This window comes from Triturus cristatus, chromosome 3_2, assembly GCF_964204655.1.
Source record: "Triturus cristatus chromosome 3_2, aTriCri1.1, whole genome shotgun sequence".
Classification (NCBI taxonomy): domain Eukaryota; kingdom Metazoa; phylum Chordata; class Amphibia; order Caudata; family Salamandridae; genus Triturus; species Triturus cristatus.
This window is the reverse complement of record NC_140584.1, coordinates 692118050-692142433: the sequence shown is the minus strand read 5'-3', so window position 1 is coordinate 692142433 and position 24384 is coordinate 692118050. Positions and strand designations below refer to the sequence as shown.

General features: G+C 52.4%; 1 protein-coding gene across 2 annotated transcripts in view; it reads right to left on the bottom strand.

Annotated features, from left to right (window-relative positions):
• Positions 1-17750: 17750 nt before the first annotated feature.
• BOLL (boule RNA binding protein) overlaps positions 17751-24384 on the bottom strand; it is a 1219536-nt gene continuing 1212902 nt past the window's right edge. For both annotated transcript variants that reach the window (XM_085646856.1, XM_085646857.1), the window contains one exon: positions 17751-17886. In XM_085646856.1, the coding sequence (XP_085502982.1) occupies positions 17776-17886 (111 nt within the window). In that variant the 3' untranslated portion in view covers positions 17751-17775. The remainder of the gene's footprint in view (positions 17887-24384) is intronic.

The following is a 24384-nucleotide window of genomic DNA, read 5'->3' as shown; positions in this document are numbered from 1 at the left end:
GGGCTCTGGTGGGAGCAGAAACGCAAGTAAACTTCTGAAAGACTTAACCTTTGGATCCCATAGGTAGAGTAGCCTTAGCCAAAATGATCCTAGTGCCGCAATTCCTCTACTACTTTGCCAATACCCCGTGGTCCCCCACGTTCCTTCTTCCGTGAACTAGACACCCTATTGAGCTCCCTTATATGGGGCGGCGTACGCCGAAGAGTTGCCCTCACAAAATTGCAACTTCCGATAGATCAAGGGGAATTGGGAGCACCACCCTTTGAGGTCTATTTCCTGGCGGCGCAACTCCTGTGGCTGTCTTGCTGGACGGCAGGCGTCATTTGCCAGAGACCGCCTCGGAGGGAGGGTCCATGACAAAACCAGCCCTGTGCTGACTGATCATCCCAGGTACCCGCCCTACTGTGATACATTCTGTGCAGGTGAAGGTGGCACAAACATGTATGTTGCGCCTTCACCGCATCTCTGGTGAGACTCCCCTATATACCCCCTTGTATCCGCTGGCCGGCCTGCCCAGAAGCAAAGGATTCTACTCTGCTCGGACAATGCAAGTTTGGACAGAACACGCAGCCCTGGAGGAGGGATCCCTGCTGCCATTCGATAGGCTCTCGGACGAGACGGGCCTCCCGCCAGGGCAGTTCTTACTACAAAAACAAATAGTCCTCAGCAGCAGTTGCATTTGGGACCTTTCTGAGGGGGAACCGGCTACGCACCCAGTATTACACACAGTTCTTCACATGGGTCTGGGACAACACTTAATTACATGGCTCTACAAAGCAATCTGAGACCTCACCCCTTCATGCTCGCCCCGTTGCGACATAAATGGGAGGAGGTGATAGGACGCCTATTACATGACAAGGAATGGAAGCGCGCCCTGGAATATCCAAAGAAAGTTTCTCGGAACACCCGTTTAAAAAATATAAAATTCTCCATATTACATCGCTCCTACCTCACCCCGGCACGGCTCTAGAGCTTCAACCAGGCACATAATTTGCATGCCCGAGATGCCAATCCCCAGATGCGACATTCAAACACATGTTTTGGTTATGCCCCACAAAACAGCCCTACTGGAGTACAATACATGAGACGCTGCAGAAATTAACTGGGCTCACCGACATCAACACTTGGGAAGCCCGCGGGATAGGGATCTTCTGCTGATGTAAATCCCTTAAAGTACAAACACTTTTTGCTTCCCTAGCCCTCCTGCTGGGGAAGAGAGGGATCACAATGCATTGGAGAACCCCGGTGGGACGCCCATTGGTGGCCTGGGTGGGAGCAGATGGAAAGTGGGGTTCGGCAGAAGAAGACACAATCAGACGGGAGGAGGCAAAGGGAGTTCACAGAAAACCCATCTCCATGGAATGGGCTACAATACTGCATCAATTCCGCCACCACATGGTTAACACTCAACTACCACCACCACTACTGACTGCACTAGAGAGTCCAAGTCCAAATACAACTCGAGTCCCCCTCACTCACTGATGCGGACGCGGTCACATCCAGGCCATGTCGAGAAATGGGGCCCCACAGCACCCCCAGGAGGATAGAGTCATCTAGAAAGCGCCCAAACTTGATTGAGCTACGCACCTGAAGAACCCCGTTCCCTCAGCCTCCCCCCCGTAAATGCATGTAATGACAGGATCACTCCTATTTTTAGACGTCTGCGGAAGCGATTCTAGTCTGCCCAGGTCCGCTTACTCCAAGTTTCAATCCCCCAGTTAGACACGCACATCGGCAGTTTAAAAGACAGGATGCTTTTCAATAGATAGCTCCTTACTGGAAATACATTGAGGCTTATTATACCACATGACGGCTACAGAGTGTTCAACAGCCAAACTTGTTACTCTAAAATTTTCTCCCACGCTTGAAAGGTCCAGAGAAGAGAACTTTAGGCTCCCTGGTGTATTTTATTTTTAACACACTAAATACTAAGGTGCTTCAATTATTGGTTCTTAGTTGGTTCTACAGAAACGGAACCCTTAAGCACTTTGACAGAGATTTGTATAATTAAAATATTTCTTTGACTATCTGCATCTAACAACTATGTATACATGCTTTTCTTTCAAAACAACAATATTCAGCTCCCCACCAATTTTTTGAGATGAGTAAAAATATATGACCAATAATGAAGATTCCATAAAGAAGAAGGTAATGCTACTTTTAAGAATGCTAGCTGTCAACCAAGAGATTTCTCACTGAAGTCATATTCAGCCCACTTTCCTCCCCGGTGGTTTAAGTTAAATGGGTAACATTTTAAAGACGAAAACACTGCTGATTAGGTAAAATGAGCTGAGATTCCAGCATTCAGTGTTATGCATTGATGGGGAGGAGAACTGTTTCCTCCCTTTGTGTAGAAGCCTTCATTGTCAGCTATTTTATTAGCAGATCAATGTTATTTATTACACTTGCATTTAACTCCTTTTGTGGAACTGTAAAAGAATAGTGAAAATGTATCAACCTGGTTTCTTCACTAAAGTTTAATTATAATTCATACATGCTTCATTAAAAAAAAATTAGTTCATCTATTTTTTTAGAGGGTATTAGAAAACAGATTTTAGCAGGAACTGTCTCTGTGAAGGTTCCCCAGTTTCCACATGTAATGGGAGATATTCAATACAGATTACCATCCATAAATATGCCATATGGGAGAAAAGTTGCTTTATGATCTTCTAACCACCCAAATAAAATTTGGGAAGCCCATCATTACTCAGTGTATAGTCATACCCACAGAGTATGAATATTTTGTCATTGTTTATGTGGTATCTTCATTCGCCAAATTTTCTCAGAATAGGTACCTCCGAGACTGCAGCCTCCATTACACAAATAGCAGGTGGATCATCCACTATCTTGATCGATTTCCACTGGCTGATATATGAACTCGGAGGGATGGATGTATAGAAATGAGGCTGATGCTGTAGGAGTCTAAGAACAGATATAAAAAAAAATTACGACTCGGAGTAGGCCACAAAACTCAATAAAATTGAATATTAGAGCAACATACATTGTCTATCAAAATGTATATACCACACAATCACCATCCACTTGAGAGCTTTATTAGGTGATTGCGTGCAAACATCTATGTACATGCAGAAAGTGCAAGTATTCAAATTCCTACCAACGGTAAGCTGGTTTTAACCTTCCAATACTCCATGTAACAATTTACAGCAATTTCATACTCTAATGGCAATGAAACTATAAAAATTGCTTGTCAACCAAACTAGGCATATCATTGAATATGTTAAATGATCATAAATATAAAATGTATTAATGATTGCTGAATAACCTTATCTCTGACAAAGTCATGTAAATGTATAACAAACGTGTAGGAAGCTGGCTCTGTATATACTATACCAAAGTGAGGTATAGTGTGCACAGAGTCCAGTGAAACCCAAAAGGCAGGCAGAGGTAAAAGTAGATAGAACCTCACTGTCTATTTGGGGTAGTGTGATCGAGCAGTAAGGCAGTATCAGAGAACAGTGTTAAGCATTTGTTGTCAACACTCAGGTGCCGATCACGATCCTGTAAAAACCGGGTACGAACCGTCGGACGGAGCATATTCTCCGTCCGACGCGTACCCGGTCGTAACAATATACCAACATGGAATTACGATTCGCACGGGAACACCATTTCCGTACGAATCGTAAAAAACCCCGACCGAACAAAATAAACATACAAATGCGATCATTTGGGGGGGAAGAAACAGGCACCGCAGGGACAGGAGGGTGAAGGGTAGGCGTCGTGGGTGCAGGGATGGAGGACTCCACCACAGGGGGTGGGGCAGGGCCAAAGGCGGAGGCCAGTATCTCGCTGCACACCTTAGCAAGGTCCTCCAGGGACTCCCCTGCACCCGAAGGAACCACAGGCCCCAAGGAGTGGGGGTGGGTCAGAGGGATGGGTCGCTGCGCCACTGGGGGAGGGTGTGGACAGGGGGGGGACTCAAGCACCCTGACCGGGGACCTCCTTGACAGCTTGCGGGGTGGTGTCACTGTGGGGCTCAGGGACAGAGCGGCCATGAACGAGTCTTTGGGGGAGATGTGGCCAGGAGAGCTGAGGAGAGGGGATTTGGAGGGAGTGGATTGGGTGGAATGCGGACTCCCACTCTGGCTGCGTGTCACACGTTTGCCCCCCGACCCAGTGGGTGTGCCTACTGCACCCTGTGTGTGCGTGTCAGGAGGTGTGCGGCGGACCTTCCCTGCTGGTGTGGTGCCTGTGTCTGTTGTGGTGGGTGCATGCTTACGTCTGGGTGTATGTGGGACAGGCATGGGAGTGGGAATTGTGGAAGGAGCAGGAGTAGGGGGTGGGACGTAGCGCTGCAGGAGACCCACTGCTGCAGTCAGTGTGGAGTCTATGGACCTCAGCAAGTTGCGTTGGTCAGCCTGCGATGAATGAATGCCCTCCAAGTATGCCTCCATGTTGTTGAGGACCTGGCTGTGGCCATGGAGGACATTAAGTATCGCAGTCTGACCAATCTGCAACTGCCGCTGGATGTCCACAGACTCAGCATTGGCGGCAGCAGTGGAGACAGGGGCAGGGGGTGCGGTGCCTGGCAGGAAGGAGACATGTGGGGACCGGGCACGCTGGGAAGGGACACGAGCACGTGGGAGGCGGCTGATGCCAATGGAGGGGGCGGTGCCAGATGTAGGGCTGCTGTCAGAAGGTGGTGCAGCCACCGCCCACTCGGAGTGATCACCCTCGGACCCGTCAGCTTCGTAGTCTGTTGTGCCAGTCGACAGGTCCCCGGGGTCACTCTCCACCGCCTCTGTCCCACTCGAAATGCCAGCACTGATGTCACCGCTGGCACTGGTGCTCGGTCCCTCCGCGCCGTCTGTGTCCATGTCTCCCTCCGTGTCCCCCGACGATGCTGTGGGCAGGGTGAAGAGACATGAAGTTATCATACACCTGTATACATAAGTCACATGAGTCAAATCTACGTAGGCAACAGTGCATAGCCTGAAACAAAGGAAGAGTTATATCTACATCACAAGGTACATATGTAGGGCATGCAAGACACAGTTTTTTGACCCACCATGCCATTGAAAATCCATGGAGAGCATCACACAATAGCAAATGAGATGATATGGAATTTTGACTGAGGAGCATGGCCCTGGGGACAATCCAGCACTGCATCTGCACCACACAGCGTGGCAGGAAATAGGGATGAGCAGGGACAAAATCCAGGAACTAGAGGCACATGCAGCATAGGAAATACTGAGAACATGGCCACCCTGACTGGCACACTGCACCTTGAGTGTATGTCCAGGCAAACATCACACACTGGCCAGTCCTAGCAAGGAGTAATCAGGTCTTGACATGTCGGACATGCCCGCACCACCCACCCCCTACATAAGACAAATCAATGGAGACACAGGAAGCACGTACATCTCTTAGTCTGGGTGAAATACACATGGGATGCTAAACTTCTATATTGCACCCAAACTACCCAAGGTGCGGCAGTGCAAATTATCATGTACAAATGGGCAGCATCAGATGATTGCAACAAGACACAAAGGCAATGGCCACCGTGAGTATGTAATAGGAAAATCAGGTCAGGCTGTACAGTGGACACTTGTAATACACCTCACGTCAATATACATGTTTGCAGGGAACAATGGCACAGAGCACAACCTATGCTGTAGACACAGCGATTGTCGACATTCTCGGATTACACACATGAGACCTAGGAAAATATGCCCCTGGGGACAGTAGTGGGCACACAACTCCATGCTCCTGAATGGGAATGACTGAGACACACGCTAACATCCCTGCACTAGGCCTAACGCACAATCATGCACATCATGTCACAGGCCACCACATGGGACATGCCTGCTGGAAGGCCTGCCACTCGAGAGATTAAATCCCATGTCTGGACACAGCATTAGTGCCAACTGACATGGAACCCACAAGTCCAGAACTGGACAGGGCACAGGCAAGGTCACACAACCTGTTACACACCACCCCCACACATGATGCTGCAGGCATTGTACACTTGGAGAAGGTGTCAGGCAACATAACCTTGTGATGGAGTGACTACACACAGACCAGGGAACACATTGCAAGGAGGGGAAGGGAGGCAGGAGAACACTGCAATACTGAGGGGAACATGATCTGCACAGCACCATAAACCCTGAAAGTGTATCCATGGAACAGTGCACAGACAAATGCTGGTGAAACACAACAAACACACACATGTACCTACCCCTTTCCGGCTGCTGCATCTCCCGTAGACGCCTGTCCAAATCAGGAAAGACCACCGCCAGCACACGTTTCTGGATGTGGGAGAGACGGCGGCGCCCGCGGTTCTTGTGGCTCTCAGGTGAGTCCCCCAGCAGGAGCCGTGCGATCCTCCGCGTCCAGCACCGGATATCCTGCCAGCGTTTCCTCACCTGGGGCAGGCGCCGCTTCCGACCATCCGCACTCCTCACGGCGCTGACGGCGTCCAGCCATATCTTCTCCTTGGCAGAGGCGTCTACCTGTGAGGATGGACAAGTGACACTACATCAATACACCTGGCACATGTCACAGGGACACAGATTAGAACACATTCACTGTTTAAAACAAGGCCTAGTATGCATCCAACGCATTGCACCTTTGTCATAGGGACATGATCCTCTGGGGGAAGGCCAAAAGCAGTACGTGCCATTGAAAGGACACAGGTGGAATGAGGGCAACTACACAATCAATGATCCAGGCTCACACTGTGCATCACACCCACCCCTCCTGTCTCAGGGCACTGCTGGGAGTGATAGGCCCCCACCCCTCCTGTCTCAGGGCACTGCTGGGAGTGATAGGCCCCCACCCCTCCTGTCTCAGGGCACTGCTGGGAGGACTCTGCACCCACCCCTCCTGTCTCAGGGCACTGCTGGGAGGACTCTGCACCTACCCCTCCTGTGTCTGGGCACTGCTGGGAGGACTCTGCACCCACCCCTCCTGTCTCTGGGCACTGCTGGGAGGACTCTGCACCCACCCCTCCTGTCTCTGGGCACTGCTGGGAGGACTCTGCACACACCCCTCCTGTCTCAGGGCACTGCTGGGAGTGATAGGCCCCCACCCCTCCTGTCTCAGGGCACTGCTGGGAGGACTCTGCACCCACCCCTCTTGTGTCTAGGCACTGCTGGGAGACATCAGGCATTCCCACCCCAGGGACCCCCCTACAGTACATTGCATGTGGGTCACACCTGGACACAATGCCAGAAGTCACAGTCACGAAAAAGGGGCACAGTCTGTGCCAGTGGACACTGCACTCACCTGATATCCTGGTCGCCCATACAGCATGGGGTACTGTGGGAGGATCACATCCACCAAAGCCATGTTCTCCTCCAGGGTGAATGGCTGTGACCTCTCCATAGCCCTTGACATGGTTCCAGGGAATCAGTAGCAGCAGCTGGGTCGTGGAATACAGAGATGTGCAGGCAAGTGCTCCCTCTTGGGACCTGGCTGCCTTATATCAGCCTTGCTGGCCCATCTCATGCACAGGGGTACAGAGTGATTGGCCACTCACATTTGCATCCTATGTTTCCTCCAATCCCTTCACACCTAGCAGTCTGTGGGTACTCTATCGGTTTCATTCTCCTGCATGATGTCAGCCCCACAAACACATTGCAACAAAGTAGAAGAATTCCAACTGACTTCTGCTGTGCACCTTCCAGAACAATTTCGAAATTTGAACTTGGTCTCCATGACAACCAGCATGCATGTAGGCCTTAATACTTGTCCCCTATGTAATTTTCAGCGTCACACACAGGTACGATGCGTTTCGGGGCCCAAGGGCACCCCAAATGCATTGCAACGGCCCCTACACGCATGCCTACGTTCACTATCATTATGGGTCTCCTCGCGTATACGTACTCGTCGTGGTACGGGCCGTACACACGCCTGTACGCTCACTATCACTACGAGTACGCATACGCGAGTCCACCCATAGTGATAGTGAGCGTACAGGCGTGTGTACGGCCCGTACCACGACGAGTACGCATACGCGAGGACACCCATAGTGATGGGGCCGTACTCACGCCTGTACGCTCACTATCACTACGAGTACGCATACGCGAGTCCACCCATAGTGATAGTGAGCGTACAGGCGTGTGTACGGCCCGTACCACGACGAGTACGCATACGCGAGGACACCCATAGTGATGGGGCCGTACTCACGCCTGTACGCTCACTATCACTATGGGTGGACTCGCGTATGCGTACTCGTAGTGATAGTGAGCGTACAGGCGTGTGTACGGCCCGTACCACGACGAGTACGCATACGCGAGGACACCCATAGTGATGGGGCCGTACTCACGCCTGTACGCTCGGCATCACGATGGGTACACATACGGCAGCACTCCCATAGTGATATGGGAACATACACAGGCCCTCTTCGCAGCAGTACAGCGGTTTTCACACATCACAGTGGTGACAGGCGGCACACAGGTAGGGATAGGGCGGACATACTTGTCCATGGATGGACATACTTGTCCATTGATTGACATCAAGGCATCATCTGTGCATTACTACATGTGTGGGGCACAGGTGTGACGGCCTGTGATGTGGCACATGACTCCTGAGTGGAGAAGGCACCAGATGTATGATAAGATGTGTACAGATGTTCCGTGTGATGGTGCAATGTGTGCCAGGCATGGCCTTGGCTCCTTTGACATGTGTGCATGTCGTACTGCACACTTGGGGTTGGCGTCACTGGCATGGCCCGGACACCAACACACGGAAGTGTCCCCTGATGCCCGGTACAGGGTTCATCACACCTGACTTTCCACTACCCACAGTGCACAATGTGACTATGTCATGTATGTGTGGGGGCTTCCCATCAGGTTGATGTTGGAGCACCCTCAAAAGCTGCAGCCGTTGCAGCAACCAACATGTGTCTGTGTGTAGATTGTCATTGCACACTGTTCCGCACACCATACCACATGTCGTATCGGAAGTGAGGTGCACATGTATGCATGGGACACGGAGTAGCGTAACAAGGACATGTCAGCATCCTCACAAGGAATGTGTAGTGAGTCATGGCATGTGCACCTTCATGGCAAGGTGTGTGGGCTGTCCTAGTGTAATGTCATGTGACCTGTGGATCCAGTGTTCCGCTACCAGTCTCTGCAATCGGCATCCTACTGCTGCTGATGTGTGGGCGTATGTCACTCCTGTCTTGCGTCTGGCTGTTCACTTGCACTGGGACACAGCTATTCCCATGGCGTAGCATGGGGAGGTTCTCAATCTCCGTGTGTAGCTGGGTCTTGGTAGGAGGGTCACCAGGCAGCCATACCTGTCCTGGGCATGTAGCACATACCTGACTCCCTATGTAGCATATGTGTATTGACAGATTAACATGTGCTCAGTACATATGATTTGTTGTCGTAGTGCACTCACTCTTCCTTGTCATTTCCTAATTAATGCAGAGCGCCGCCTCTTGCCCGACCTATTCCGGACTTGGCTGCCATGCAGGAGAATGACAGCATCCGGCTCTTTCGCTTCACCCAACCGTTGATTGTGGAGTTGATGGCGAGACTGGCACCACATCTGCAACCGCAGCACAGGTATCCTACGGCACTGACACCCCAGCTGAAGGTAATGGCTGCCCTACATTTTCTTGCCACGGGTACCTTTCAAAATACCATAGCTCATGTTGGTGGCATGTCCCAGAGCATGTTCTGCCGTGTGCTGCATGATTTCTTAGAGGCCATGTTGATTCACCTGGATGACTTCATCAAGTTCCCAACCCCTGAACAGATGACTGAGGTCAAGCGTGGATTCTATGCCCTGGGAGGGATGCCCCATGTCATTGGGTCCATAGATGGAACACATGTAGCTTTGGTACCACCACACGCACGGGAGGTGGCGTACCGCAATCGAAAGCACTACCACTCCATTAATGCCCTTGTGGTGTGTCAGGCCAACATGGTGATTTCACATGTCTGTGCTCGTTTTCCAGGATCAGCACACGATGCCTACATCATGAGGCGTAGCAGGATGCCTGAAATGATGATGCAGCTGCGCAACGAACGGGCATGTGTTGTTGGTGGGTACAGTCTGTCTGTCCTGTATTTTGCATTACCTACCAGCACTACCGCTTCACCACTTCTAACGATGTCCATGTGCTTCCCATGTAGGGGACGCTGGCTATCCCAACATGCCTTGGCTGCTCACACCTCTCCGCAACCCCATCACGCCGGCCCAGCTCCGCTACAACACCGCCCATGGCCGGACAAGGCGAGTGATCGAGAGGACGTTTGGCCTGCTGAAGAGCCGATTCAGGTGCCTCCACAAGACCGGCGGCGCACTCCCATATGCCCCGGCGAAGGTCTGCAAGATCTTCATGGTCTGCTGCATGCTGCACAACATGGCAGTTGAAAGAGCTGTGCCACTCATCCTGAATCAACATGACGAGGACCATCCACCCGTGGAGGACGAAGGGCTTGGCAATGTGGCTAGTGATGTGGAGGATGTGGAGCCGCAAGAGGACATCCGGACTCGGCTCATACGCGACTTCTTTGCTTAGTGGTGAGTACCAGTGTCTGAGTGTGCACGCATTGGTCCCCGTGTCCCATGTGTTGTGATGTGTGTGTCCACCTGCATGTATGGCACGTGAGTCAGAGGTGTGTGTGGGTGTGTCACTGGAGTGATGGTGGCCGTGATGGTAGTATTTCCCCAGTCATAATTGTGACCTAGCATGTTGTCATCCATACATGTGTCGAGTCAATGCACATGCAAGTGGCTGTGCTTTTTGTGGCTGACTTCTTGTGTGTCTCTCTTCCCCAGGTACTTGCGCATGCCGTCTGCTGCTTGCATTGTTGTTGCACTGCTATTCCTCCTGGACACGACATCGTGGGCTGACTCAGCGTTACAAGCACGGACACGTTTGGAAGTCTCCATAGGGTAAGGGATGCATCAGGGGTGTATTGGGTGTTGCAGGTGTTCACGATGTATGCACACTGGCCCTGTCGATGTTTGGTTCCTCTGCAGCCATGTGGCATCAGCATGGGACATGACATGCAGCTGTGTACACCTGAATAGATGGTCTGCCTGGTAGACAGTCATCAGTGATGGGATAGGGGATTGTGATGATGGCATCAATGTGTGTGACACTGCCCTCGGACACATACGGTTAGCATTGGCTTGACATGTTGTGGGACTTCCACATCAGCGGATCAATGGTGTATGGCAGTCTCTCCGTAAGCAGCTGTGGGTGTTGAGCTGTTAGCCGAGGCTTGTGTGCCAGTTCCATGGCGAACACACATTTGTGCTGCAGAAGGGGGGTTCCAGTGTTGGACCCACATGTTACTCCACATGATGTGTTCATGTGTACTTCAAGTAGCCTCTGCACTCCCGAAAACATGACTAATAAAGGTGTCCCTATGCCTCCAAGGTGCCTCTTCTCAGTCAATGCTGGTGTGTTGCCACGGTGCATCCAGCATGTCTGGCATGGTATTCCCTGATAGTGGCTATGTGTCTATGTGTCGAGTAGCAAGATGCAAGCTGTGTGTGTGTGCTGAGACTGTGTATTGGGCATGATGTCCATGACTGGGTGGGTATTGTGACATGTGCCATCCCCATGCATCCAACGTTGTCCATGACCCCATTCTCTGCATCCACCGGACTCAAGCTTGCAGGACATGGTTCTGCCACCTGTCTACACATACCTGGGTGCCCCCCAGGACACTGGACTGGATCCCTGACCTCTGCGCATGACTGTTGCTGTACTCAATGTGTCTGTCAGCACGGTTGTTCGGCCACCCCCTCAGCTGGTTGGGCCCATCACGGGTGTGTATGGTGCTCCATGTCTGTCTTGCCTAATACACTGTGACCCATGTGTCCTGTGCCAGACTCAGGCCCCAGGGTGTGGATGGTTGAAGACAATAGATAACTCAGGCATGTTTAGACTTTACAAGACACATGTTAGCTAATTATGCAACCAGCAGGCATCTACTCTTCATAATGAAATTTATTATGGGCGGGGGGGGAGGGGGGGGGGGGGTACAAAGTGAGGGGCTTTCCGGGAGTTTGGAATCCAAAGTTCAGTAGGGGAGTTGGTGTCCTTGCCATTTGAAATCCTCAGAGTCCATGCCACAGTCTTTGTCAACATTGGTCAGCCAGTGACCAGCAGGGCCATGTGGCAGAGAATGTCTCTTGATGCTGTGATGCTGTTGGTCCAGTGGCCCAGGTGCCAGGCCAGGTGTCCTGGGAGATGGTGATGTAGCGCCGACCCTCACGGTCCTTTCCGTGGACGACCCGGCCTCCTGCAGGGACCCTCACCAGCAGGCCGTGACGACGTCTGGGATGCTCCATCGGATGTTACCTCCTCCTCCTCCTGATCCCTCCCTGTGGGTGGTGATGTTCTCCGCCTTCTGGCACAGGGAGGGTCGGCCATGTTGTCGGCCATCCGACGGAGTGTATCGTGAATCCCCTGGAACGCCGTCACTTGCTCAGCCTGTCTGTCCTCCATCCTCCGTTGGTGTCGCAGTAGACAGTCATGTAGCTCCGCATGTTGCTGGGCCTGCTGGGTCTTGATCCCCTCGAGGACGGACACAACCTGGCCCAGGCCCGTGGTGTCCTGCCGGTATGTGTCCAGGATGTTACGGACATGGGCAAATACCGGTTCCCCAGCCAACTCGTCAGGCTCGCGCCTCCGCCGTCCTCCACTCCCACCACCCCTGCCCACTTGCACCTGGCCTGCCCTTGTGGGTACATCGGGTCTCCGGGACCCCTGAGGGGTGGCATTGGCGTTGTCGCCTGCCTCCTCCTGGGTGCCCGGGACACCGTGTCCCTCCTGGCCAGCCTGGCTGCATTGTGGTGTTGGGGCAGGGATCCTGGGTGTCTCCTGGGATGTGGCAAGAGTGGGGGTGGTGGTTGGCAAAGTTGTACCTGACGCAGGTGCTGCAGGTGGTTGGACACCAGAGGTGCCAGGTCGGTCGGGGTCGTCCACAGAGTGGTGAGAGTGGTCGCTGCCGGTGGGATCAGGCTCCCGCAGATCCGGGTCCTGTGAGTCTTCCCCCCCAGTGTTGGGGGGTGAACCACGACGTTGACCTGTGTGTGAGAGAGACAATGTTAATTTTGGTCCATGCAACATCCATGTTTCATCTGTTTCAAAGTTGGGACATTTCCCCTTGGAATTGGGATCTGTCTTGCATTCCACTCACAGTGCACTTGTGCATGGGTGTGTCCCTTGGGAACCACTTTGGCCCCTTTAACTATGTGTGGCACAGTCTTACTTGCTGCGTCAAGTGTGACTGCAGTCAGCAGTGGAGTGGGCAGGTGTGGCGAGCCATGCATTGGCGCCTTCCGTGTAGCACTGTACATGTGCACATGGAGTGGATCCACACACTTATATGATCCAGGTAGCTGTCGTTGTGCTCGTGAACAGGTTGTGACATAGCCCTGTGTTTTGCCATGGGGAAGAGGGGAGGTTCTGGGACTGGCCACCCTTGTCTACATGCACACAGTCTACCTGCTGACGAGCAGACATTCGCACACGCCACACGGCTGATTTGCTCTCCCTGTGTCTCGCTCCCTCTCTGTCCCCCTCTCCCTCCCTCTCTGTCCCCCTCTCCCTCCCTCTCTGTCCCCCTCTCCCTCCCTCTGTGTGTCACCCTCTGTCACCTCAGGCCAGCTTCCTGGGCACACACTGTTAGCAGATCTTTGAATGGGCCTTGGCTTGTTGCAGTGAGTTTGTTTCTGATCTCCAGGCACCCATTGGGTGTAGTGTCTGTGTGTGCGCTGCTGCTGTGGTGGTGTGTGCTGCCACTCTTTCACAATGTTGGCTGTTCATTAGCTGCTGTCATGTGCGAAACAGTGCCTTTACCCCCATGTGTTGATGCAAGGCGTCCGCCATTTGCTGGCAAGTCATTCCTGTGTTGGGACACACTGTTTGTCTGGCTGTAACCTAGGCCATATGGGCAGTGGGCATTGTTGTCTGCTTCGGAGTTGCACTATGTGATTTTTGGTGCCCAGCCTCCCGCCATCCGGGTTACCGTGTCATGTGTTGGTGTCTTCTGTGGCCTGTGACTTGACATTGTCCAGCTGGGTGCATGGGGCATGGTGGCAGCAGTGGCATGTGCGTGTTCATGGAGTGTGGTTGAGTCATGCGATGGCTTGGGGTGGTTGCGTGCCTGTTTGTGATTTTGGTCGTGGATGCCGTTCCCCCCATGTGAGGTGCGTTGTTTGTGTACTCACCCGGGTCTCGGAGTCCTTCTAATCCTTCGACTGCCTCCACCGGCAGTATGGCCATCACCCTCTCCTCCCAGGGCTGGTACTGGACGGGTCTGCGGGAGGGCCCTCCTCCGGTGGCGTTGGCCTGGTCGTGTTCCTCCTGCCTCTTGGCTCTGACCCTCCTCCGCAGATCGTACCACCTGTTCTGGCATTCCTGCCTGGTCCTTCTGGTGTCCCCAACAGCATTCACAGCATCAATGATGGTCTGCCACATGGCTGTTTTTGCTACCATGCTGGTGTTTCTGACCAATGTTCCAAAGAGCTGTGGCTCGACTCTGAGGATTTCATCAACAAGAACCTCCAACTCTCGGTTACTGAACTTTGGATTCTTGGTAGTGGGCATGGTGAGGGGTGTGGGTGTGGATGGTGGGGTGTGTGTGTGGATGGTGGGGGGGGTGTGTGGATGGTTGTGGGTGTGTGGGTGTGGTTGTGCAGGTGTGTGTGTGTGTGAATGTGATGAGGGTGTGTTTGTGAAGGTGGTTGTGTGGAGATGTGCAAGTGTAAGGTGTGGTGAAGCTTGTAGTAAGGTGCTGGTAGTTGTATGTGGTGTCTAGCAGCAGTGAGTCTGTTGCAAAGGCTCATGGTTTGTGTGTGTGGGCCCTTTTTATTGGTCCATTGGTGGGTGTGGCTGTGTTTGAACTTTGGGTGGGTGTGTTATAAGGAGTGGTGGTGTTTAGTGCCTCTGTTTGTTTTTGGCAGTTGCAGGTCAGTGTATGTGTTTTTTCAGTGTTTGTTGGCCATGTTTAGTGGCTTTGTGGCATTCGAATAGTGTATTCTTGTGTTGTTTTGGTTTTTCCTGGTTGTGTACGTGCGTTTTGAGCGTGTGTACGGTGTGTACATGGGCCATTTGGTTGTGCGGTGCTGGCCTTGTGTGTGGCTTGGTACGACTCGTACATGCGGTTGTGATGTTGGGGCCTGGGGTGCGCTCCGTACTTAGGAGGTTGTGTTGGGGGTGCGACTCTGACGTACTGGGGTGTGGGTACACGGTGGTACGACACGTACAGGGGTGTGGGTAGGACTCGAACGTACTGGGGTGTACATACACGGGTGGGGGTTCGACACGTACAGGGGTGTGGGTAGGACTCGAACGTACTGGGGTGTACATACACGGGTGGGGGTTCGACACGTCCAGGGGTGTGGGTAGGACTCGAACGTACTGGGGTGTGGGTACACGGTGGTACGACACGTACAGGGGTGTGGGTAGGACTCGAACGTACTGGGGTGTACATACACGGGTGGGGGTTCGACACGTACAGGGGTGTGGGTAGGACTCGAACGTACTGGGGTGTACATACACGGGTGGGGGTTAGACACGTACAGGGGTGTGGGTAGGACTCGAACGTACTGGGGTGTGGGTACACGGTGGTACGACACGTACAGGGGTGTGGGTAGGACTCGAACGTACTGGGGTGTACATACACGGGTGGGGGTTAGACACGTACAGGGGTGTGGGTAGGACTCGAACGTACTGGGGTGTACATACACGGGTGGGGGTTCGACACGTACAGGGGTGTGGGTAGGACTCGAACGTACTGGGGTGTACATACCCCCCGTGTATGTACACCCGAGTACGAGTCGAACCCCCCCGTGTATGTACACCCGAGTACGTGTCGAACTGTACGTGTCGGGGGTACGCACCGTACATACACGGGTGGGGGTACGACTCAAACGTACACAGGTGTACATACACGGGGGGGTTCGACTCGTACTCGGGTGTACATACACGGGGGGTTCGACACGTACAGTTCGACACGTACTCGGGTGTACATACACGGGGGGTTCGACTCGTACTCGGGTGTACATACACGGGGGTTCGACACGTACAGTTCGACACGTACTCGGGTGTACATGCACAGGGGGGTTCGACTCGAACGTACTCGGGTGTACATACACGGGGGGGTTCGACACGTACTCGGGTGTACATACACGGGGGGTTCGACACGTACTCGGGTGTACATACACGGGTGGGGGTACGACTCGAACGTACTCGGGTGTACATACACGGGGGGGTTCGACACGTACTCGGGTGTACATACACGGGGGGTTCGACACGTACTCGGGTGTACATACACGGGGGGGTTCGACACGTACTCGGGTGTACATACACGGGGGGGGTACGACTCGAACGTACTCGGGTGTACATACACGGGGGGGTTCGACACGAACGTACTCGGGTGTACATACACGGGTAGGTTCGACACGTACTCGGGTGTACATACACGGGGGGGTTCGACACGTACTCGGGTGTACATACACGGGGGGGTTCGACACGTACTCAGGTGTACATACACGGGGGGGTTCGACACGTACTCGGGTGTACATACACGGGGGGGTACGACTCGAACGTACTCGGGTGTACATACACGGGGGGGGGTTTGACACGTACTCGGGTGTACATACACGGGGGGGTACGACTCGAACGTACTCGGGTGTACATACACGGGGGGTTCGACACGTACATGCGGGGGCTGGGGGGGTACGGCGCGTACATGCGGGGGCTGGGGGGGTACGGCGCGTACATGCGGGGGCTGGGGGGGGTACGGCACGTACATGCGGGGGCTGGGGGGGGGGTACGGCGCGTACATGCGGGGGCTGGGGGGGGGTACGGCACGTACCGGGCACCTGTTTGGACGTCTCCATGGTTGTTATAGGAGTTCGGTGCGGACGGTCTTTTAACCATACGGTTGTACATTCGGACGCCCGGGACGGATCGTGATTCCCCGGTCGGACTTCGCTTTTCACGTTTGTACGGTAAATCGTACGAGGACGTGTCGGACACTTTTTCCGACCCGAGGACGTGTGGGGAATTATTCCCAATGCGATTCGTATGGTCTTTTTCCCATGCGAATCGTGATTGCCAGTTCGTACGGCACTTGTACGATTCGTACGGTAAAAAGACCGGATACGAGTCGCACGGGGAATTTTTTTACCGGATCGTGATCGGCACCTCAGTCAGCAAATGGATTCACACAGTCAAAGACTGCACTTGAGACCACTTGTTTTTGTATAAAAATATTCTTTTAGTTCTTTTATTTCCTAGAACCAAGCAAGCCTGGCACAGGTAAGTGATAGATACTTAACAGTAAATATACCGTTTGTAACACAGTATGGATTGAAATTGTAAATGCAGTACACAATGCTTTGTAAATATAGTACATATACTTTGTATAGGATTTCCCGTAAGATTACAGGTAAATTACTTTTGAGATTACTTTTCTTACACTGAGTAATATTCCTGGATGCTACTCTGGGGCATTTCCTGCACAGGTAACCAAAATCGTTTTTGGTAAAGTTTAAAGAATTTCTTTAGGTTTTCAAACTCCACATTTAGAAACTTTTCCAAGAAAAACAGTCAATGTTATCCTATAAAGGAAAATAAAAAATGTCCTAGATTTCGTAACGGAAAGTTTCAATTCTATTAAGGACTCGGAGGCGAGGATTAGGCTTTTCTTTCTTCCATTTATTCAATAGCAGCCTTAGAAAAAAACAACAGTGAAACAACAGTAGGACTTCATTTCCCATGAAGCCTATGGAGAAAACAATAATGCCATGCAACAGTCCTTTGTCCAATCAGGCGCCTCCTGGGATCATAACAACCCCTGCTCTGTGCTGGACGTCCTCTTTCTTCCTGCGACAAAGCCGAATGTCAGAATTCCTAGTCCTGCTTCGACGACTCTGTCCCTGCAGGCAGAAAAAAGGAGTTGGAAAATCTGCGAATCAAAGTCACCAGCATAGAAGCAAAACAATATTCACAATAGTCACAACTGAACAGGAAAACGCTTTACTTACGCCTGACGACACATCCTGATGATCCCGGGTGGGTCCAGGAGCATCCGGAGGATGGGCTAATCCTTGCCTCAGGGCTGAGGGCTGCCGAGGGATTCAGCAGGAGATGAGGGCTGCCCGAGTGATTGAGCAGGAGATGAGGGAGCAGGGGTGGATGGATTGGAGAAGCCCAGGAAAGTTCCATCAGAACTGGAAACCAGGCATGCGCTTTCCAAATCGAGGTAATCAGTACCTGATCCGCCCCCTGCCGACGGACCTGCGTCGTCAACCGCATGATCATAGCGAAGGGAAGAAATGCATAACCCTTCTCCAGTGGCCAATCCTGAAGGAAGGCATCGGTGGCTGCTGCTCCTGGATCCGGACGCCAACTGAAGTACCTGGGAATCTCAAAGTCCAGGTGAGAGGCAAAGAGGTTGACAGTAAAAGGACCCCAGTGTTCTTGCAAGGTCAGGAACACCGTCCGGAAAAGTTTCCCCAAGCTGGAGTCTCAAAGATGTCGAGACTGCCAATCGGCCGGTAAATGCTCTGCAATCACCGACACTTGATGGGCCAGGCAGTATTCCCAAAAGTCCTTGGACAAATCTGCCAGGACTTTGGAACGCGTTCCTCCCAGATGATTGATGTAGCGTACCGCTGCCACATTGTCCATCTAGAGGAGGACACACGAGTGAGCCTTGTCCTTCGTCCAACAGCGGACCGCGAAAGAGCCGGCCATGAGCTCCAAACAGTTGATGTGGAGGGAGCCTTCCTCGGCGGACCAACCTCCTCCTCCAGTGAGCTCGCCACAACGTGCTCCCCAACCGGAACCGCTGGCAATGGACTCGATCACCAGGTCGGGATGGGAACCAAAAATGGTGCGCCCGTTCCCTGCTTCCATGTGGGAGAGCCACCAGTGAAACTCGTCTCTGACCTCCTCGGACAGCGGTACCTTCTGAGCGTACGTCAAACCCCTGCGGAGGTGGAACACTTTGAAATGCTGAAGGGCCAGAAAATGCAAAGGACCCGGAAAGATGGCTTGAATCGAGGCTGACAGGAGTCCGACCACCCTGGCAATGCTGCAGAGAGACGTTAGCTGTTTCCGAAGCAATTGCCGGATCTCGTGATTAATTTGTCATCTTCCTGGAAAGCAGGCTGAGAGCCGCAGCCACTGAATCGATCAAAAATCCTAGAAAGGTGATTGAGCGAGTAGGGTGGAGGCAAGACTTCGATTGGTTTATGACAAACCCCAGAGATTGCAGAAGAAGTACCGTTGAACGGAGCTGGAGCAAGAGAGTCTGAGGGCACTGATGTAGGAAGAGCATGTCGTCCAGATAGACAATAATCCTCATTCCCTGCACCCTTAACACTTCCACCACCGGATGTAACACCTTGGTGAAACACCAAGGGGCGGACGACAGACCAAAGAGAAGCGAAGTGAACTCGAAAATCTGGCCGTCCCACCGGAACTGCAGGAACCGACGATGGGGCGGGAAGATAGGGACCGTCAAGTAAGCATCCTTGAGGTCCAAACCAGTCGTTGGGACGCTACAGATCGCAAAGGAGGTGAATCCCCTCCATTTTGAAATGCCGGTAGACAAGCCATTCGTTGAACTCCCGAAGGTTTATCATTGGACGCTGTCCACCATCCTGCTTCTGAACCAGAAAAATGTTGCTTAGGAAGGTCCCGGGCTGGGGATGGGAGCGGCAAATTGCCCCTTTGGGCAAGGAGCTCCTGGAGCTCGAGACGTATCTATTCTGCCTCGACACCAGGGAACCTTATTGGGGCAGGAGGAGAGGACTGGACTGGGGAACCGAAAAACTCTATGTGAAACCCCTGTACGGTTTGAAGCACCCAAGTGTCGGACATCAGAGCCCGCCAATTGTCCAGAAAGCGGGCCAACCTGCCCCCCAAGCATTGACATGAGACAATTATGTAACTCACCGTGATTGGCTGGGCAGCCGGTGCCTCTCCCACCGTTGAGCTGGCCTCGGCGACGGGAACGGCCTCTGGTGAGGTAGAAGCCCCCAAAACGTGAGAAGTCCTGGTACTGTCCCCTCTGGGATTGCTGACCTCTGCCGGAGGCTGCTTGCGAGAACTGGCCAGCCGAGCGCCCCCTGCCGCGACCGCCCCCTCCGAAAACCCGTGCATTGAAAATGCGCTTCACCGTGGACTGCGCCGTGTCCAGAGAATTAAATGTGGACACAAACTTCCCAAGTTCCTTAACGAATGGGTCTCCAAAAAGACCGCCCTGCGCCACCGGACCCGCTTCAGATGTCGCCAGTTCACCCAGCTTTGGGTCCAATTGGATAAGAAGCGACCTGCGCCTTTCTTTAGAAATGGCGCAGTCGCATTCCCTAGGAAAATAATGGCCCGTTGGGCCCAACTGGACAGTGTTTCGGGGGAAATAAGGGCACCAGATGCTTTGGCGTCTTCAGCCATATCAAAGATTTAACTAGGGGACCCGTGATGTCTAGTAATTTGTCCTGACAGGCACGCCAGGATCTGTCGATGCCCTTCTTTGGGTCTTTGAAGTACTTGGTAAGAAAAGTGGCCATTCTGGAATCAATCTCGGGGGTCACCGCCACTTTCCCTTCCAGGGATGGGCACGGGCATTCGGATGTAAGGCGTGAGCAGACGTCCTGATCGAGGGGTTTCCGAAGGCGCGCCGCCACATACTTGGCCACCTTATCGCAGGGAACCCACTGCGAGGAGCGAGGATGCAAAAGGTCCTCCGGATCAAGGAGGTCTAACGGAACACCACCCTGGGAAGCTGAGTGTTGAGGACGCTCCACAGAACCAGAAGGAGAGGGACGCCACGACCTTCCCTGGTCCGATTCGCCATCTGAAGCACCCTGGGAGTCCTCAAAAGGAGGAGTGGAAGACATTGTATCCGGGGCTCCTGCAGGTGGAGGATCAGCCGGGGAAGGATCCGCCGGCAAGGCTGGGGTCTGGGCGTCCAAAAAGGCTTGCCGCAGCCTCTCAAAGGCATCAGAATGAACCCCGTTGGAACGGGGACGCTTACGCTGTTTCTCAGGTTGGGAAGCGGGGCTCAACTTTGAAGGTGGGGAGCCAGAAGGCCCCGGAGCGTCTTTCCTCGCAGGGAGGGGTTCAAGGAGTTTTGCCAGGTCATCCAACCTCTTCTCCAACCTCTTCTCCAAAGGAGGCACCGCCTCTGAGACCGCCTTTACAATGGAGGAGTCAACCGCATCGCAGAATTCATCCGACGGCGGGAAATACTGGGATTCCTCCTCCTCCTCATAGTAATCGTCAAACTCCTCCATGCAGCCCAAAGGAGAAGCTGAGGATATGAGGTAAATAAGTAAGATATTGGTGGCCACCCACTAGGTTAGAGGGAAGTGAAGGGACGTCACCCAGGTCAAACAGAAGGAGAAAACCAGGCCCCCCCGAGCCACACTCAGAGGGCCAGCCAACTTATAAGTACTGCACAAGGCCCCAAAGCAGCACACCAATCGCCTTAGAGCTCAATGCGGGCCAAAATCAATGCCTGGGCATTCTTGGCGGTTTGCGGTAATTATATATGTGACAGTCCTACCCCCGCATGGGTGTTCAAGCCTCAGACAAATACCGGCAAGGCAAGAGAGAGGAGGGACGCGGGCGGAGGCGCTCAGCAACGGCCGCTGAAAACCGCAACCTCCGCTCGCGTCCCGCCGAAGAAAGATCAGCGCCGGAAGAATAACCCAGGGATGCGTGCCCTCTCGCGGTCGGCTGACCGCACGCGCACCCGCAGGTGTGAGGAACCGTTGCGCGGCCGCGTAGGAGCGGGCAGAACGTTTCCGCGGCCGCGATCACGGAGCAGAGGCTTCGAAACACTGAACTGTCTAAGATGGCTGCAGGCAAAACAAACCTTGAAATAAACACGGAGCCTCAGGGACAACAAAGAACAGCGCACACACGGAGCAGAAGCTCCCAACAAAATATCAACCGAATTCCCAAACCATAGCGACAGCAAGGAAATGACCATAAATGACCAAAAGCAGAGCTAAAGCTCCTATGACCATCAACAATGGAAAGTGCACCCAAACCACCAGCCCAAGCGTGACTGAAGGAAGGACACGTATCTATGGGAGCCTGCTAGCAGCGAAGAAAGAGGACGTCCAGCACAGAGCAGGGGTTGTTATGATCCCAGGAGGCGCCTGATTGGATAATGGACTGTTGCATGGCATTATTGTTTTCTCCATAGGCTTCATGGGAAATGAAGACCCACTGTTGTTTCATTGTTGTATTTTCTAAGGCTGCCACTGAATAAATGGAAGAAAGAAAAGCCTAATCTTCACCTCCGGGTCTTGACATAGAATAGTGTTATTGGTGTTAAGGTAAGTATTTGGTAGTGGGAGTTGAGGGTCTGGGGGTAGACTCAGGGGTCCCCCAGGGTCAGGGATGCACTCTTGATGCCTAGGGCGGCCGGGTGCAGAGTGCTGAGGCCCAATGTTATCCAATGAGGGACAGGGGGCCTCCGGTTGGTGGCTGCTGACAAGCAGGCCACTTGGTTGTGGGAGCAGAGCTCCTGGACTTTAGCCCAGGGCAAATGGAGAAACAAATTAGCACCAAAGGTGCACCCTCAGCAGCACTAGAGTGGCCGGGTCAGGGTACTGTTTCGACGTCGGGCACCCAGTTGTTTGCAATGGGGAACCTCCGATTTGCAAAGGCACTGCAGGCTTGGGGACGAAGGTCTTCTGGGTGCAACCACCACTTCGAGAGGCAAGTTGGGTGTTGGTTAGGCACCGTCAGTTTGGCCACCCAAGGCCATGGGGCATCGGGTGCAGGGGTGCCTTTTAGGGTCCGATCTTACCAGCTCCTGGTCGCGGTTGGGGGGACCTTCCGGATTTAGGCTGCAGTCATCGGCTACAGATTTGAGGCAGGTCATGGGTCGCCGGATCTCGGGTCCGGATTGCTGGGGGGAGATCTTGTAGTGCTAGAGGCACTCTTGTGGTTTGAGACCCTGTGATGACCTTTGACTACCACTATTTTAACTGACTTTAGTGTGTTATTTCATCCTAGCCTGGATGTATGATGTTCTGCATATGCCTGCTTCTCTTAAAGTTTTGTTTTTATAATCTTGCTTGTCTTTCAGTGGGAGCTGTCACAGAGTAGAATAGCCTTGCCAAGAGCAGAGCGTGTAGGATGTGCATTTGAAAGCGTGAAAGGGAGAGAGAGGTGTGGAATGTACTCTTGTTTCGAAGTGCAGTTTTGTGGGCAGTGATGCACACGTGCTCAGTGTTGTAGTTCTTACTGTTGGCTTTGACATGGCCTCATGTCATCTTGTTTTCTGACTTTGCCTTGCTTCAGCTTTTCTACGTGCACAGCAGAGCTTGCAAGTTGTTTGGGTTATAAGAATTATGAAGTTCTTACTATTGGCTTTGACATGGCCTTATGTCATCCTTTTTCCCTGGCTTTGCCTTGCTTCAGCTTTTCTGTGTGCACAGCAGCGCTTGCAAGTTGCTTGGGTTATTCACGTTCAAGTTCTTTCTGTTTTGGTGAGGGATTGTTTATGTATTCTGAAAGCCTTGTGAGCTTCGTTAAGATAAAGACTGGAACATGTGAGATTTGGAGAAGGGAACGTGAGAGCTACTTCCTGCCGTGGGAATGCTTGCTTGGAACCTGGGCAGTTCTGGTAAGATTCCTCTGGCCCAGGGGGAGGTCTTTCTCGAACTTTCTAGTGTGTTTAAAGCTGAGGGTTGTGGACTTGGAAACCGGGAATTTGGAATCCGAGCGAGGACGGACGCATCTATCCCGGAGCGTGGACCCTGGTTGCTGAGGTTCTCAATCAGGGCTGTTTACTTTCCCAGTCTGAGATGCGGTGTTTTGCACCAGGTGATGTATTGAGTTTTGATTATTGCCATTGTGATGTGAGCCAGTGGCTGTGATCATTTGATGTGTGAGTGAGTATGTTTGCTTTGTGATGTGTGAGTGAGTCAGGGTCCACCTCAAAGTACTAATTTGATTTATGTATAGCTTTCTGATCTCTTGCAGGACGTCCAGTATATTTGCTTGAGTCTTATCTCATATTATTTCCTGCTGGTTTATTCATCAGTATTATTCATGCATTATATTTACCAAGTGTGTTATTATTGCTTGCAGATAAACATATATATATCTCTTTGCATATTTGAATCTTTTGCACTTGGCATCTGGGAAAGGCTTTGTTAGAGAGCATTGTGTAAAACAAACCCCAAGCCTTATTCCAAAGAGGTAGAGTCCTTGTATTTTGTACAATAAAACCCCTTTCTAAAGGTGCTGTGTTGGGTTGTATGACATAATTTCGACAGACAGAATATCGACCTACAAATATATCGCAACAAAAATATCGATGTCAAGAATATCGACATCCTATCTACAACATGGTAAGTACAAAAATATCGAAAATTAAATATCGATGTCAAAGATATCGTTAT